The sequence below is a fragment of the Hyperolius riggenbachi genome, chromosome 9 (genome assembly GCF_040937935.1).
Source record: "Hyperolius riggenbachi isolate aHypRig1 chromosome 9, aHypRig1.pri, whole genome shotgun sequence".
Taxonomy (NCBI): domain Eukaryota; kingdom Metazoa; phylum Chordata; class Amphibia; order Anura; family Hyperoliidae; genus Hyperolius; species Hyperolius riggenbachi.
Genome location: NC_090654.1, coordinates 19,163,706 through 19,181,683, shown reverse-complemented (window position 1 = coordinate 19,181,683; position 17,978 = coordinate 19,163,706). Strand labels below are relative to the sequence as shown.

The window sequence follows — 17,978 nt, the reverse complement described above, 5'->3', positions numbered from 1 at the left end:
TAAAAGGGAATAAATATGGCAGCCTCCATATCCCTCTCAGTTCAGATGTCCTTTAAAGCGGACCTTGTCACGGAACAGCCGTGAGAAACGCAGGCGAATTGGAAGCAGCCGCGCAGTCCAATTTCTGATCGCTCTCTGGCTAAATTTGTGCAGCCATTACAGGAATCAGAACCGACATTCCTGTTTTTTTTTAAATACAAGTTTTCTCCTCTGCCCCTAATTTAGGTGCAGGATGTCTTTTGAGTTGTTAATTAGCTTAGACCTATTCCCTGTGGAAGGCAGAATAACATGGAGGCATTAATTCCCTTTTCTGTTCTGGGAACCAGGTGACACCTAGCTGATCTCACGCTTAGATGTTAATTTGCCAGAGGTGTAAAACACCAAAAGTTTGTTCAGCTAGAGGAAGCCCCAGGAGCCAGAGCTTCCCCAGGAGCCAGCAAAGAGCTCACTCTGCCTTTTGGGAAAAGACAGGATGAGCTCACAGCAGGAGATCAGACCACCCAGCCAAACCGTCTCCGTGGTTTAAAATGATGATGCATGGTTTCTGCTTATTAAAGAGACTCTGTACCAAAAATTACAACGTTTTTTCTACCATCCTACAAGTTCCTAAAGCTATTCTAATGTGCTCTGCCTTACAGCAGCACTTTGTACTATAACTGTCTCTGTAATAAATCAATGTATCTTTCCCCTGTCAGACTTGTCGGCCTGTTTCTGGAAGGCTGCCAACTCTTCCTGGTCTGTTTATGCACAGTCTCCAGGCCCCTCTATGCACACTCCAGTGTGTGTGTATTTACATAAGCCAGCAGCGTCTCTGCTATCTTATCAGTGATAGAAGAGAGCTGGATAAAAATCCTCCTCTGTTAGGCTGTGAAAGTAGCTGGCTGACACATACTGAGGAATTACAAACACAGGCATAGGCAGAGCTGTCTGCAGGAAGCATGTTACTCTTCCGTGCATGAGAGAAGCAGGGGACAGAAGGTAAACACACAAATGATCTTTTGAGATTCAAAAGGAAAGCTGTATACAGCCTGCTTGTGTATGGATGTATTTTCTATGTGTGGACATACTGTACATCAATCTACTTCCTGTTTTGGTGGCCATTTTGTTTGTTTATAAACAAACTTTTTAAAACTGTTTTTGACTACTTTTAATGCGGCGGGGAGCGGCGAAATTGTGACAGAGGGTAATAGGAGGTGTCCCCTAACACACTGGTATGTTTACTTTTGTGCGATTTTAACAATACAGATTCTCTTTAAAGAAAACCGAGTATCACCCAGAGGTGGGAAGAGTGTATTCGGATTTGTTGAAATTGGACCAACGTCTCGGTATACAAATCATAATCATACCTCGTTCGGTTAAGGAATTATGGACCCCTCGGTAACCATACGCCCTAACACCCACATCCAAGGTACCATATTAATCGGTAGGTTCTGAGGATCGAGAATATGTAATTATTTCTGTGCCGGCCGTGTAGGTCGGTCTAGAGAAATGTCAGGGTTATGGGGCTTGTGAAAGCCCCTGCCCAGATGTGATTACCATAGTCCGGCCCGGGGGCCGACTCTGGAAGCCCGCCTCTGAAAGCAGCTCCATTAAAAGTACATGAGCTGCCCGGGCTAGTGATTCCTCCATTTTTCCACCTTCATGAACACACAGCCACCATGAGGAACAAGTGGTGGCCATTTTTGCTTGAACTTAGATGAAACAAAGAACTCTGCGGAACTTGAAACCAAGGACTTGATGATTTTCCCACAAAAGGACATTTTCCATGCAACTAAGTATTTTTTCGCCCTTTCTTTTATTTTTCATACTGGCTATTACTGTTTTAATAATTGTTGATTTTAATAATTGTCTGTATATATTAATTATTTATATTGCCGTGAATAAACGACTTTATCCAAGTCATTCACTGTTCCGCTACCCTGCTTATCAGCCGCACAACTGAACCAGACTTCTGAAGAGACGCTTCTATTGTATTGTTGCTGGCTAGACAGAATACAGCGTGTTTTAACCGTTTTTATTTGTAGATTTAGGTTCAGACAGTCAGCGGGCTCCTCTGTCCCATGGTAACAGAGGTGGTGGCAGTTATACCCTGAACTAGTGTGTAAAATTGTAATTACCCTACCTCACAGGCTCCCTTCTGGTTTGTCTGCGGTCAATTCCCAGCGGTTCCTACGCACTGACTGCGACCAGAGTTCGCACGATCCATTTGGAAGGCAATTTGCGGTCTGACCACTAGGGCTCCTGTGACAGACCTGAACTCAGAACTTCCTCTCTGCTCTAAAAGATAATCAACAACATAACATTTAAAGGAAAATATTTTTGTTACAGCTGATACATATCCTGCAGTAAATCTGCAGTGTCTCTACTTCCTTCTAATTACCAATTAGCTCTTTGCCGAGGCAGTCAGCTGACACAGCTGAGAGATCAAATTATAACATAATTAGTCACAGATGAGGGGGAATTAGACAGGCTAAACTCTCTAAATACACACAGGGTGCATTTCTCTAGGGTTTCCTTCTGCCCTGAGCAGGAATTCAGGTCCATTTTAACTTCCTCCTCCTTAAAAGCTAGTTTCCTGGATTTCGGTTAGTGGACGCCGGTGCTGTGCAAAGTTTCTCGCTCTGATACCGGACATTTGCTGAGTGTTACTGAACCAGATTGAAACTATTATCTGTGCTGTATCAGTAAGTGAACGTGTTTCTGTTCTTCCATCTCCTGCCAGACTTCGGAGAGCTCAGTAAGAAGTTGGCTGAAGTTTGGAAGCAGCTGCCAGAGAAGGATAAGCTGGTAAGTTTCTGATGTGAAAGTTATAAACTACTCTCTGTGCTGTCTAGTTGTGGGGAGTGTGAACACTATGCAGTGATTCTGTGTATTTTGGCTGCAGGTTTGGAAACAGAAGGCCCAGTATCTGCAGCACAAACAGAACAAAGCTGAAGCCACCACTGTGAAGCGGAAAGGCAGCCCATCCGAGTCATCCTCCAAGAGTAAAGGTGCCGTGTCTGTCTGTTAAGCTTGTAAACACAAGACTCTAGCGTGTATAGAGCAGTCCCTGATGCCTTGGCCAGCCATCAGCCTGGCCCAACAATTGCAATCACATGCTGAAAGCAGTGTTCTCCCCTCCCACATGCCACACCCTCAGCCCCTCCCCCTTCCCAATATAGCAATACAACTCTAGCAAGCAGATCATGCTACCAATGTCTGTACATGGTCAGCCAACGTCACCCGAGGGATTTTGTCCCGATCCCTGCCCAGCGACATGTCTCGTATGTAACAGGCTTTAGACAGGGTTCACACGTAACACTTTAGCAGGCTTGCAAGTGCTCCAGTCCAATTTATTTGTTAATTTCCTAGCTTCTATTTAGTACTGTTGTAATGTGTATGTATGACCACTTGTCACTAGGGGGCAGTGTGGGACAATAACAGAGGAGTTCTGCTTTCAGTTTCTATATTTTCTGCTGAAAAGTTTTTGTACCCTGTTAGCCAAACAAATTTCTGACTACAAATTTATGAAAATGTTCGAAGACACCAAGGCCCAGTGCACTTCAGAACAGCTAGCAGATCTGCAAAACGCTAGAGGTTTTTGGAGCAGATTTCAGAGCGATTCTAGGTATGTATAGAGAGGTTTTCTAAACATGCCTAGCGTTTTTTGGAGCGTTTTTGTGTAGCAGATTACATATATTGTTACAGTAAAAGCTGTTACTGAACAGTTTCTGTAACGAAAACGCCTGGAAAACCGCTCTGATCTGGCGTTTTACAGAGCGGTTTGAGCTTTTACTATACTTTACATTAAGGCAGAAACGCCTCTGCAAACTGCCAATGTGCAGCAGGAGACACGTTTGCGGTTTGCTAAAAACCTCAAACCGCTGGTGCCAGATAACTCTATTGAAATTGCCAAAGGGGTTAAAATTTGCATGCAAATGTGCAAAAGAAAAAAAAAAAAAAAACCGCACATCTGAGAGCCAATGGAGAATTGCACTTCTTCTAAAAAACGTGAAATCGAGTTTGCTTTTTCACGTGCACAAAGTTAAAGTACATCTTGCAGCATAAATTTGCACATCGCATTAAAATTCCCATCGGCTTTCAATAACTGCAGTAAAAAAAAGCAGCACGGGAAAATTTATGAATGCAAACTTTAATATGAAAAAAGTTAATGTTGCAATAAGTGTGAATCTGCCTAGGTCCATACACACATCCAATTTTAATCTGCAGATTAAATAGGGTAGGGTTTACCTACACATCATCGGCCTCAATTCACTAAGATCATGCTGGAGATAAGGCAAGAGAAAACTTACCTCCACACAGTGAGAGAGTTATCTTATCTCTATTATTTCTTACGTTACCTCCTCTGTAGTTAATTTACCTCCTCTGTAGTTACGTTACCTCCTCTGTAGTTAATTTACCTCCTCTGTAGTTACGTTACCTCCTCTGTAGTTAATTTACCTCCTCTGTAGTTAATTTACCTCCTCTGTAGTTAATTTACCTCCTCTGTAGTTAATTTACCTCCTCTGTAGTTACGTTACCTCCTCTGTAGTTACGTTACCTCCTCTGTAGTTAATTTACCTCCTCTGTAGTTACGTTACCTCCTCTGTAGTTAATTTACCTCCTCTGTAGTTAATTTACCTCCTCTGTAGTTAATTTACCTCCTCTGTAGTTAATTTACCTCCTCTGTAGTTATTTCCACACGAAGTTAATTAACAGCCTGTCTTTAACTTAAGAATTTTATTCTGGAGTTATTTTAAGGATTGAAGAGTTAACTTTAGGTTTGCCTGAGGTAAAATGTTTCCTGAATACGACATGCCTTATCACCATGGTGACCACTCTGGAAACGTTATTAAAGACAGGAGATAAGCTTAGTGAATTGAAGCCATAGTATTCAATATCAGTTGGTCCTCATACTACATGGAGGTGGTATAATTGGTCAGTGATTGGCCAATTATAATTGAATGTGTGTACAGGCTTTAGTCTCTGTATCTCAATATTGCCTGTAGAATGTGAGGATATGAGAATTAGTATATCCGATGGGATTTTTCTTTTATTTTGTAGAGGGGCTCACATTTTGGCACTGGAACAATTATTAGCAGACACAGTCAGGGCTGGTTCACACTATGAGTGTTTTGAGCATTTTTTTTTTAAATTGCTAGCGTTTTTAAAGTGAACTCGAGGTGAGATCGATATGGAGGCTGCCATATTTATTTCATTTTAAACAATAGTAGTTGTCTGGCAGCCCTGCTGATCTATGTGGCTGCGGTAGTGCCTGAATCACACCAGAAACAGGCATGCAGCTAATCTTGTCAGTTCTGACAATAATGTCAGAAACGCCTGATCTGCTGCATGCTTGTTCAGGGTCTATGGCTGAATTTATTAGAGGCAGAGGACCAGCAGGGCAGCCAGGCAACTAGTACTGCTTAAAGGACTTACGAGCCCAAACTGTCTAAAAAAGCAAAGTACCTGTAAGCTGTTTAAATGCACGGAGGACGCCGTCCGCGCCCTCCGTGCAGTTCCGCCGGGTCCCCTTCCTGAGATCGCCCCCCGCGCCGACTCCGACCCCCCAGGCCGGGTCGGGCTCTCGTGCCGCTCTCAATATGGCCGCTTCCATTGGCCGCGGCTGCGCAGTCCGCCTGGCCGCGAGTGCGGCTGCGCAGCTCTACGGCCAACCCCCCGAACCACGCACTGTAGCGTGGATCAGAGGGGTTGGCCGTAGAGCTGCGCAGCCGCACTCGCGGCCAGGCGGACTGCGCAGCCGCGGCCAATGGAAGCGGCCATATTGAGAGCGGCACGAGAGCCCGACCCGGCCTGGGGGGTCGGGGTCGGCGCGGGGGGCGATCTCAGGAAGGGGACCCGGCGGAACTGCACGGAGGGCGCGGACGGCGTCCTCCGTGCATTTAAACAGCTTACAGGTACTTTGCTTTTTTAGACATTTTGGGCTCGTAAGTCCTTTAAAAGGGAATAAATATGGCAGCCTTCATTTTATTCTCACCTCGGGTTCCCTTTAAAAGTGCTTGTGTTATGAAATCCAATGTGATTGTTCTCACATGAGCTTTGAGCTTTCTTTCCAATTGCAAATGCAGGTCCTGCACCATTTTCTGAGGGATTGCGCTTCAATTCAGGATCGCACATCGCTTTAAAAGCGTTTGAAACAGCGATTTTGTGAGCGGTTTCACGCAAAATTGCTTTAAAAGACATTCAGTTCCAGGTCAAAGAATGCAATTCCTGCTTGCGCACAGAAAATCGCAAAAAGCTTATAAGATCGCTTGCAAAAAACGCAAATCGCACAGACAGATATAGGATTCCTCCTGAACCCATACTGTCCCCACCCTCCGTCCCCCCCAAACACACACCCTACATGTTTCACCCCCTTGAATGGGGGGCTTCGTCAGGGATACAAAAGTGCCTAGTGCTATAGTTCAAATCTGCATGTCTACATAAGAATAATATTTTAAATACTGCCTCTGTTAAGAGTACCTGTAACTTTTCTTCCTAGTGGTAACGTGTCCTAATCTGCTTGTCCCCAGGCTCTCCCTCGTCCTCTGGTCTCTCGTCACCTCACAAGAAGTCCCCGAGTATCGCGCTCTCCTCCTCTTCCCCAGCCAAGGTCCCGGACACGGAGCCCATTGATGTGGCCGCCCACCTCCAGCTCCTGGGAGAGTCCTTGAGTCTAATTGGCCACCGGCTACAAGAAACTGAGGTGATGATCACCCCAAACCCTGAACACCCTGTAGGTTACCAAAGAGTCGCATGGCACTCCACAACTGTTTCACTCAATTACTGTATATTTTCGTTTACAACATTTGTTTAACGTGTATTATTTTAAAGTGGTGGAAACTGCATTTTTTTCCCTTTGTTCCATAACATTTATTTACAGCATAAAATCTACTACCAGAAAAAAATAGGTAGCAGAACAGCATTCAAACAATTAAACACAGCACATTCTTCTGACGTTAAAGGGAGATTTAAGTAAAAAAATAAAAAACAGTTTAGCTCACCTGGGGCTTCTTGCAGCACCCCCGGAATCATACTGTGCTTCTGAGTCCCTCTGGCCAGTAGCGGCGACCTCCACAAAGCTGGCTGGTTGCCGCAGTTGCTGGCTACTGTGCATGCGTGGCCCCGAGCTCTGACCACGTTCCTGGCCATGGGATTGCGTGGCTCAGGAGCGTGCATGCACAGTAGCCGGCGAGAGGCCAGCTTTGTGGAGGTTGCCGCTACTGCCCAGAGGGACTCAGAAGCACATTGTGGGCACAGTATAACTTCAGGGGGCTGCAAGAAGGCCCAGGTAAGCTAAACTGGTTTTTATTTTTTTACTTGAAGATTTCCTTTAAAGAGTAACTGTTAAAGGGACTCCGAGCAGTGCAGAAACTATGGAAAGATGCACATCATTTTAAAGCTCTCTTTCTCCTCTTTCCAATTATATATAAACCACCACCCTACGTCTTTTAGTTTTCGCTATTTTCGCGATTGAAATTGCCGCGGCCGCAAATTCGATCGAGAAAATAGAGAAAACTAAAAGGCGTAGGGCAACGATTTAGGTGTCGTCAGAAAGAGGAGAAAGAGAGCCATAGCTTTAAAATGATATCCATCAAGCCATAGTTATATTGTATTACACAGGACGACACTTTCCCCAGTGTCAGCAGCTCCATTCTGCTGAATGCAGCTGCTGACTTTGACAAAAAGTCGCCCTGTGTAATACAATATAACTATGGCTTGATGGATATCATTTTAAAGCTCTCTTTCTCCTCTTTCTGACGACACCTAAATCGTTGCCCTACGCCTTTTAGTTTTCTCTATTTTCGCGATCGAAATCGCGGCCGCGGCAATTTCAATCGCGAAAATAGCGAAAACTAAAAGGCGTAGGGTGGCAGTTTATATATCATTGGAAAGAGGAGAAAGAGAGCTTTAAAATGATGTGCATCTTTCCATAGTTTCTGCACTGCTCGGAGTCCCTTTAAGCATTAAATATAAAATTAATTAATTTTCTATTTCAGGGTGTTACATAGCTAAAAAGAAAGGATGCTAACAAGGCAATGCAAATGTTTAAAATCATTCTTACTTTTTTTTTTCCTAAGAGGTTTACTCTCTGCATGCCCCCAGGCTCTAACATGGTATGCAGACGCAAAAGAGAAGTGACAGGCATGCTGAATCAGCCTGATTGGCTGAAGCCTCTGTTACTCACCTCTCTGCGCTGCGATTGGCCGCCTGGTCTTCCCTTGTCTGCGGTGGTCGCAGCCGCTGTTAGAGCGCAGGGAGGGGGGCCAGAGGCTATCTCCTATCACTGTCCTCTGCTCCCCTCCTCCACTGGCATGTCCGTGCCCCCCCTCAGCCCTTCTGACGCACAACCGCCGCATTCTCCCTCTTCCCCGCACTGAACTTGGGGGAAGGATAAAGGCGGTGCACACAGACTCCTGGAATAATGGTTCCAGGTGCTGCAGTTCCCTTCTATACTTTCTGCACATAGATGGGAACGGCAGCGCTTGGATCCATTATTAGGTGAGTCTGTGCCTGCTGCACTTATCCCGCTGTGCTCATAATTAGTGCGGGGGGGGGGGGGGGAATTATCTACTTGTATATGTGTTTTGTTTTGGGGGGGGGGGCATGTTATTGCTAATAGTTTCTCTTTAAAGTGAACCCGAGGTGTGTTTAAAGAATGTTATCTGCATACAGAGGCTGGATCTGCCTATACAGCCCTGCCTCTGTTGCTATCCCAAACCCCACAAAGGTCCCCCTGCACTCTGCAATCCCTCATAAATCACAGCCGTGCTGTGAGGCTGTGTTTACATCTGTAGTGTCAGTCTCAGCTGCTCCCCAGCCTCCTGCAAAGCTCTGGTCCCTGCCCCTGTCCCTTCCCTCCAATCAGCAGGGAGGGAAGGGATGCAGGCGGGGACTGGAGTTCTGCAGGAGGCGGGGAGAGCAGCAGACTGACACTATAGAGATAAACACAGCCAGCTCTGACAAGCTGTTTGTCAGCAGCATGGCTGTGATTTATGAGGGATTGCAGAGTGCAGGGGGACCTTAGGGGGGTTTGGGATAGCAACAGAGGCTGGGCTGTATAGGCAGATCCAGCCTCTGTATGCAGATAATATTCTTCAAACCCACCTCGGGTTCTCTTTAAGGTGCGTACACCCCTTTGATGGATGGCGCCAGTCAGGGATTGGTATCCAATCCCTTCAGTGACATCTTTGGGCGCTGTTTTGCTTTGCGGGGAGGCGGATGCAAGACGGAACAGCGCGTGTGTGACGTCACGCATGAGATTGGTGTGAACTATGTGATAGGCCATTGGTTGCGGTCAGTTTGACCACTGGGCATATCGCTTGTGGGTTTGGGGGTCAGTGGCCACTGTACACACACACCTGATAACGACCACCTCATTCGCCTTTAGTCAGGCGGAAAACCTGTAACAAAAAGCCTCTGGATCCTATCGAGGCTTCCCCCGTCCTCCTCGGTCCCACGGCGGCGGCAATTAAACCCCCCCGAACAGCTGATGGGGATGTAAATATTTAACTTCCCGGCACAGGCGCAGTATTGGTTCTCCGCCTCGGAGATAGGCGGAAATAGCCGATCGATGTCGGGCCGCTCTACTGCGCAGACGCAAGTCTCCTGTGTAGTAGAGCGGACCCGACAGAGATCGGCTATTTCCACCTATCGCCATGCTGAGAGCCGCAACAGCGCCCCCGCTGGAGCCAGGAAGGTAAATATAGCAAGCCTTGTCAGGCTGGTCGAGGGAGGATTCCGGGACACTTCGGGGGAGCCAGCGCTGGATTCCCTGCAGCTACAGGGGAGGGGGAGCCTCATTGGGACCCTGAGGCTTCCCCCTCCTGAGGTGAATACCCCCCAGGGAAAACTTCTTTTTTTTTTTTTTGTTTTTTTTGTTACAGGTTCTCTTTAAGGTGGCCATAGATCTCTTGACTTCGCGGCCTATCGGCCATCTGGTTCAATAATTATCGAATTGAATAAAAATTGGTGCCCAGTGTTCTCCAAAGAAATTTTTTCCAGCCGGGTGGCATGAAAAAGTAGCCGGGTGGGAAAGTAAGGTCACCTTGAGTGGAGAAGGAGGGTCACGCTGGGGGGGAGGCTAGGGACAAGGGTGTGTCTGTAGAGGATCATCAAAAGTGTCAGGTGGGGTATTTTGATCACCCTGGGTAATACTAGGTGTGAGAGAAGATTGCGCCGAGTGCTACTGGATGTGGAGGTAGTACCACTGAAAGCTATCAGGTGGGGAGGGAGAGGGGTTCATACTAGATGCCTCACACTGTGTTGCTAGTGGATTGAGGGTACATGACTGGCTGCTGCTAATGGACAGGGAACCATCTCCCTTTAGGTTGTATGGAGGGGGGAGGGGGTCTCGCACTGTGTGATATATATCAGCTCCGCCCTGGCTTGCATAGGCAGAACAGACCCATCAGAGTAGTGATAGGAATTCCGGCTCTTCTCTGAGAATCGGCTCTCATTACAGAGAACCGATTAAAATACATAAATAGTTATCTTACGGCTCTGAATCGGCTCTTCATTAAATATCACTAGACACCGCTCAGAATCGGAGTAAAAGCCCCGCCCCCGTATCCATGACAACGCCAGATTGGTTATCTGAGTGGGGCAATCCCTCCTGCTTCTGCTCTGCTCCATACACTCCTACAAGCTGAAAGAGGAGGACTACATCTCCCAGCATGCCTCAGCGCCCTTTATCACAGAGAAAAGCAGTGCTGTGTGGGGCGACTGAGGCATCGGCTCTTTTAAAACTGAGAACCGGCTCTTCTCGGTCGTAGCAAAGAGCCGGCTCTTAGAGCCGGCTCGTTCGCGAACGACCCATCACTACATCAGAGTCCAGGAGAGATGCAGTCTGGAGACACAGGACTTTCCATTCACAAGCACTCATATAGAACAAGAGAGCTATGTGCTTCCACAGCCACTGGCTCTCACACAGTTATGTCTGCAGTTTACTCTGCAGCTGACTCCACAGACAGCATTCCATCTTTCACCATGACCTGCCCAGGATCCTCCTGCTATAAATTACAGCCCACCACACTGCTCCGTCCTGCTGTCAGCTCCCCTATGACTCCAGCACGTGTTTCTCCCCTGCGCTATGAATCACAGACCGCTGCACTGCTCCATCCCGCTTTATGCACATAAATTAACACATTCACCCGGTCAATGATTGCGCTCTGCCCGCCTCTAGTCTCTGCCCAGCACATCCCCACACAGCTTACACTTACACAGTCATGAGCCTCTGCAGTGACAGTCGGCAGCTAGCGCTATGGTCACACCTCTTACCATACGCTGAGCCAATCAGTGCAGGAGCTCGCCGGGAAGGACGAGATCTCGTGCACAGAGGGGAAGAAGCACATCCTGACAGCCGGGCACTTGTCAGTGAAGAGTGGGGCTCGCAGTGACAGCGATTTCATCAGCCGGGCGGCAACTTATCTTACCTGGGCGCTCCGCCCGGCTGATTGATCCTGGGGAGAACACTGCTGCCACCAAGAGCATGCCCGCAGATTGACCAACTTCGGGCCATAATTGGTCACGTGTATTGATCGGACATTCTGCAAGATGGAGATTACTCTGCTTTTTTTTTTTAGTAAGCCAAGCCGCCATTGCACTTTTTTTTTTGCATAGTTGCTATATTTACATATAATATGCAAAACTAACATAACTATGCTTTTAAAGGATACCACAACTGAAATGTGACATGATGAGATAGACATTGGTGTATGTACAGTGCCTAGCACACAGATAACTATGCTGTGTTCCTTTTTTTCTTTCTCTGCCTGAAAGAGTTAAATATCAGGTATGTAAGTGGCTGACTCAGTCCTGACTCAGACAGGAAGTGACTACAGTGTGACCCTCACTGATAAGAAATTCCCCTTTTTTACCTATTTCTTGCTCTCAGAAGCCATTTTCTACTAGGAAAGTGTTTTATAGTTGGAATTTCTTATCAGTGAGGGTCACACTGTAGTCACTTCCTGTCTGAGGCAGGACTGAGTCAGCCACTTACATACCTGATATTTAACTCTTTCAGGCAGAGAAAGAAAAAAAGGAACACAGCATAGTTATCTGTGTGCTAGGCACTGTACATACACATGTCTATCTCATTATGTCACATTTCAGTTGGGGTACCCTTTAAAGTTCCTGGAATCAGTAGGTGCTGGGACAGCAACTCAACCGCTCGCCCTGTCGGCAAATTCACTGTGGCCATTTTATTTCCTGAAGTGTTTCAAAAGCTCCATGTCCATCTCCGTCCTGCATCGCTGCGGCCCGCCCCCAGCTTGGCTTCCACCTATTAGGCCGCAGCTGTCAAGCTGTGGGCTGGGTGGCCACAGAGCTTCTGCAACGCTTTGGCGGTTTGACCAACGAGGGTGCGGCCAGCACGCGATTGCTGCAGATGTCTCAGCTGCATGTTCACGCTGTGAATCTCAAGTTCTGCCACACCTCTTGCCAAACCGCCTCCGGCCTGGACTGCTGACACATGGCGGTGTGGCTCCATGGATTCAGGATGTTATCACCAACTTCTTATCCCACCATCTGCGGCATTGTCCTGAAGACCACCGCTGGATGCCGGGACCCATTGGGAGGTTGCGGCTGGTGCGCATGTCAGTGAATGAGCACAGCCACACTGTTCAGACGCTCGGCCTTCAGCCTTTAGAGCATCTCACGCACAGCGGAAAAATCTGTGCATAAGAGGCTCTGCACTACTGTGGTGACGCAGGTCGTCTTTTGTCTGCCCAGTGTGGGTGTGATTGTAGTTGGGGAGGGGGGGAGAGTCCCGGCACTAGAATGGTGAGCAATCATTCACTATTGTCTATTGTATGGGGGGGGGGGGGGGCACCCATGTGCGGTGGCGACTTTAATGCAGCGCGTGAGTCATTATTCTTTAGTGTAGCCAATCGGGACCTGGGAGATGCACGTCAGGGAATCCTTGATTAGTTAGATAATATCAAATGGTGTATTATAGCCTTTATCAGTATTCTATAAATTCTTTATGCTCTTTAATCTGGAATCTTTGTCTGCCTATTAGATGTTTAAATCACCCCAAGAACTAACTTTTGTTTTTAAGGGGAACCCGAGGTGAGATAGATATGGAGGCTAACATGATTATGTTCTTTTTAAAGTAAATCTGAAGCCAGATTGATAAAAAAAAAACACGATACTTACCTAAGGAAAGGAAGGCCCTGGGTCCTATAGAGCCTTCCTGTTCCTCTCCCGGTCCCCGCGTTCCATCGCTGGCTCCCCGGTTCAAATCTCCCACCACGGGAGGCTTCAGAAGTCTTTGGGAACCCGAGTGCTCCCGAAGATGGATGGCTGCGCACTGCGCATGCGCGAGATATTGTGCTCATGCATGCGCAGTACGGAGCAGCCAGTCTTCAGGAGCACTCGGGCTCCCAAAGACATCCGAAGCCTCCCGCAGCGGCAGAGAGCAGTCTCCGACCGATTGGTTGGAGGCTGCTAATGGGGGAGCCAGTGCTAGGACAATGGGACAAAGAGAGGAGTGGGAAGGCTCTAGAGTTCCCCAACCCTGTCCTCAAGGACCACCAACAGTGCATGTTTTGCAGGAAACCACAAACATGCACAGGTGGGGTAATTAGTGTCTCAGCAGAGCTGATTAAAGGAACACTATCAAACCAAGTGTTCTAAAATGACAATGTACCAATAATGTCTAAGTAGCTGTGTAAACATTTTTCATGTTAAATATTAGAGGCAAAAGCTTTAATTAATTATGCATAGATTTTGGAATGTTTCATTTGCAAAGGTGAATCTCTGTTTCAACAGAACACTGTTTTTTGCATGTCATACTGCAGCGTTACCGTATATGAAAAGCTGTGGTGTCAGGTTTCACACTTACAAATGTTTATAACAAGTTACATTTCATCTGCTCTCTGCAGACAGCTCTCAGAGTCAGGCAGCTGCCAGTAAGAGCTTTCTCTCACACACAGGGTTAACAGATGTAGGGTGAGGGATTCCCTCCTCCCCTCATGGTTCACTGGGCATTCAGATTTGGCCAGATTTGCCATCAGTGAAGTGTTAAAGGACTTTGGTAACAGTAAACAAACAGATAAGCATTGAAATGTATACACCCACACTTAGCAGCACATGTTATTGATAGTGTTCCTTTTACTACCTCTGTGGATTTCCACAAAACATGCACTGTTGGTGGGCCTTGAGGACAGGGTTGGGGAACTCTGCTCTATAGGACCCAGAGCCTTCCTTTTTCTTAGGTCAGTATCTTTTTTTAATTTTAAATCTGGCTTCAGACTCCCTTTAAACAATGCAGATTGCTTGGCTGTCCTGCTGATCCTCTGCCTGCCTGAACAAGCATGCAGCAGATCAGATGTCTGACAAATCTGACAAGATTAGCTGCATGCTTGTTCCAGGTGTGTGGCTTATACCCTACTGACCAGGAAGCTCAGCAGAACTGCCAGGCAACTGGTATTGTTGAAAAGGAAATTTAGCAGCTTCCATACATCTCACACAATGAACTAGAAAGTTGCCGTATGATTGGAATGTTCACCACCTGTCATTTAATATCAGAATGTGAATCAGGAAGAGGAAATATTTTACAATGGGCAAACGCTGACTAATTGATTTTGTTATTTTCACTGCAGTTCCTCCTTAGGCTGTGACTGCCGTATCGGATCACTGACCTCGTGTGTTTATTTGCAGGGCATGGTTGCCGTATCGGGGAGTCTATCTGTTCTGCTGGACTCCATTCTGTGTGCTCTGGGGCCCTTAGTCTGCCTCACCAGCCACGTCCCTCAGCTGAACTCCTGTCCCAAGCAAGTGCTTGTAAGTGTCAACTATTCATTGCTGCTTCATTTTACTCGTTACTGGAGATGGCAGTGTTCTCACCAGAATTTTTTTCCAGCCGGGTGGCATGAAAATGTAGCCAGGTGGGGCAAGATGAGAGAATGCAGGGCTGGTGCTTCTGTGAGCAACTCTGTTTACAGCACAGAAGGAGGTGAGCCGATGACAGCCGGGTGCTCACCAAAGCTAGCCGGGTGCAGCACCCAGCTAAAAGAGCCTGGGGAGAATCCTGGATAGTCAGTGCGTGCGGGGGTGCACACGGTGAAGCGTGGCTCGGCCAGTTGTCGGTGATCATGGATGTAAATGAGCGCCTCACCTGACCAGGTTCCCACCACCGACGATCGCTGCACATGTCCATCCTCAACAGCAGCCAGCCCGTACAGAAGCATGTGCCAGCCAGGACCCCAGGACATGCTTCAATACAGGGCTGGCTGTGGTGGTGCCTGTTAGTTGCAGGAGAGAAGTGAGTAATACCGTACTCACCCAGCATCACTTCCTGCATGGAGGGAGGGGGGACCTTAGACTGCCAGGGAATGTTTCAAGAAGGGGGTGGGGACACCAGGGAAATTGATCCTCTGGTCCTTAAACAACTGTAACAAGAGTGATGTGGAGGCTGTCATATTGATTTCCTTTTAAGCAATACCAGTTGCCTGGATGTCCTGCTAAATCTCTGCCTCTAATACTTTTAGCCATAACCCCTGAACAAGCATGCTTGTTTCTGGTGTTATTCAGACGCTACTGCAGCCAACAGGGCTGCCAGGCAACTGGTATTGTTTAAAAAGAAAGAAATATGGCAGCCTCCATATCCTTCTCACTGCAATTATCCGTTAATGGGGGGGAAAACATGCCGGTCCTGAAAGTGTTAAGCTAGAATCAGTTTGTTTTTAACAACAATTGCATATATCAAGGTTGTATTTACTAGATATAACGGCCTCAATTCACTGAGCTTAATCAAACACTTTATCAAACGTTTGATAAGTTACCTCATGGGGTAAATCTAATTTTGAATTCACTAAGGTGTTATAGATTTATTGAGCGTTTTATCGATAACATTCGATAAATATATAACACCTGAGTGAATTCAAAATTAGATTTTCCCCATGAGGTAACTTATCAAACGTATGATAAAGTGTTTGATAAAGCTTAGTGAATTGAGGCCGTTATAATGTGTGAGATGTTAACAATTGTAACTTACATGCAAATTGTATGCTGCTCAAAATTGGGCCAATCGAAGTCGCCAGGAAGTGCATGTGAATGGCCGAGCTCCAAAACTTGTATTACAATTGCATGCGTGCCGAAATGATTAACATTTTATTTATTACTTTTTGTTATTGCTTGCTACAGAAGTGCACGTGTTCATTAGAATACATTTTTATCGTTTTGTATTTTTTTTTCTCCGCAGTCCAACACTTTGGATAACATCGCCTATGTGATGCCCGGCTTGTGACCACGCTACATGAGGGACTTTTATATCTGTACAGTGATGTATTAAATGTATAAAGAAGAAATTGGGATCATTTTAGACCGCTTTTAAATTTCATTGACATTTCTGGACAAGAAGTTGCTATGAGAAAAGTTGTATTCTGAAGTACAGAATTTCCGACTTCCTAAACGTATTGGTGTCTGACCGATATCAACCGAGACAAAGAAACCTGCAGGAGAAGTGGAGCAGCTGCTCGGATCAGAAATCTCGTCTCTTCTGAGAGCTGAAATCTGATTGGCTGTTCTCAGGCGTTGTCCTGATCGGAATTCTCATCTTGGCTAAGAGCTCAAATCTGATTGGCTGTTCTCGGGAGCTGCCCTCATCCAAAGTCTTGTCTTAGCTAAGAGTTGAAATCTGATTGGCTGTTGTCCGGAGCTTGCCGCATCAGAAGTCTTGTCTCAGCTAAGGGCCGGATCCTGACTGGCTGATCTCTGAAGTTGTCCTGATCAGAATTCTCATCTTAGCTCAGAGCTGATATCCGGTTGGTCGTTCTCAGGACTTGATTTGCTGCAGTTTTCTGTCTTGATGGATGTTTTTAAGCAAAATCGCAATTATTTTTTAATTTTACGCGCAAGATCTTGGTACGCATTTACCAGAGTCTACTCATGATCAGTGAACAATCCAATCAAAATGCATACATTGTTTGATAGGGAGTGAATTCTCCCACCAACAGACTGGAAACGATTAGGGGTGGCAGTAAATATTCATCAGTCCTGACGAATATTGGCGAAACCTGGTGGAACTTGCTGGGATCAGCAGATCAGGCGGGGGTGACCATGCACAGATGTGTAAGTTGGCTTGGGAACCCCATCTGGTCACCTATGTTTTCAAAATCAATGAGAAAGATCATGTCTGAAAAAGTTGCCCACCGATTCCCCCAATTCGGTATTTGATGGACAGATGAAGATCATGAATGATGATTATCACAGACTCTTCCCGGAGGTGGCTACGTAAGGCCCTATTTACACGTCGGGGGCCGCAAAGTCAATCCAAGGATGTAGAGCCTTGTACACTTAAATGATACCCGAGGTGACATGTGACATGATGAGATATACATGTGTATGTACAGTGCCTAGCATACAAATAACTGCTGTGTTCCTTTTTTTTCTTTCTCTGTCTGAAAAAGTTAAATATCAGGTATGTAAGTGGCTGACTCAGTCCTGATTCAGACAGGAAGTGACTACAGTGTGACCCTCACTGATAAGAAATTACAACTATAAAACGCTTTCCTAGCAGAAAATGGCTTCTAAGAGCAGGAAAGAGATAAAAAGGGGAATTTCTCATCAGTGAGGGTCACGCTGTAGTCACTTCCTGTCTGAGTCAGGACTGAGTCAGCCACTTACATACCTGATATTTAACTCTTTCAGGCAGAGAAAGAAAAAAAGGAACACAACATAGTTATGTGTGTGCTTGGCACTGTACATACACGTCTATCTCATCATGTCACATGTCACTTCAGGTATCCTTTAATGCAGCCTGTTGCATGGCACTGGAAGTGCCCAATTCACCCCGAGCCGCCGCAGGGCAACAGTGCGATACCTGACGGACTTTTCAAAGTTAAGGAACAAAACATTCCTTGTAAAAAAGGTTTTATGGCGCGGAAAGGCGGAGTATGAAGGGAATCTCCAGGAACTCCAGTGGCAAACTTCCTGTTCAGCAGGAAGTACATTACATCACTGGGCGAGGGGTATGCAGGGGGCGGGACTATGCA

General features: G+C 46.5%; 1 protein-coding gene across 3 annotated transcripts in view; it reads left to right on the top strand.

Moving 5' to 3' along the window:
- The window catches only part of HMGXB4 (HMG-box containing 4), a 44,050-nt gene extending 26,670 nt beyond the window's left edge, over nucleotides 1–17,380 (top strand). For 2 of the 3 annotated variants that reach the window (XM_068252073.1, XM_068252075.1), the window contains exons 7-11: nucleotides 2,723–2,787; nucleotides 2,885–2,990; nucleotides 6,513–6,715; nucleotides 14,644–14,766; nucleotides 16,187–17,380. In XM_068252073.1, coding sequence (XP_068108174.1) covers nucleotides 2,723–2,787; nucleotides 2,885–2,990; nucleotides 6,513–6,715; nucleotides 14,644–14,766; nucleotides 16,187–16,231 — 542 coding nt within the window. In that variant the 3' untranslated portion in view covers nucleotides 16,232–17,380. The remainder of the gene's footprint in view (nucleotides 1–2,722; nucleotides 2,788–2,884; nucleotides 2,991–6,512; nucleotides 6,716–14,643; nucleotides 14,767–16,186) is intronic. The other variant, XM_068252074.1, reaches the window with a different exon arrangement.
- Nucleotides 17,381–17,978: the final 598 nt, after the last annotated feature.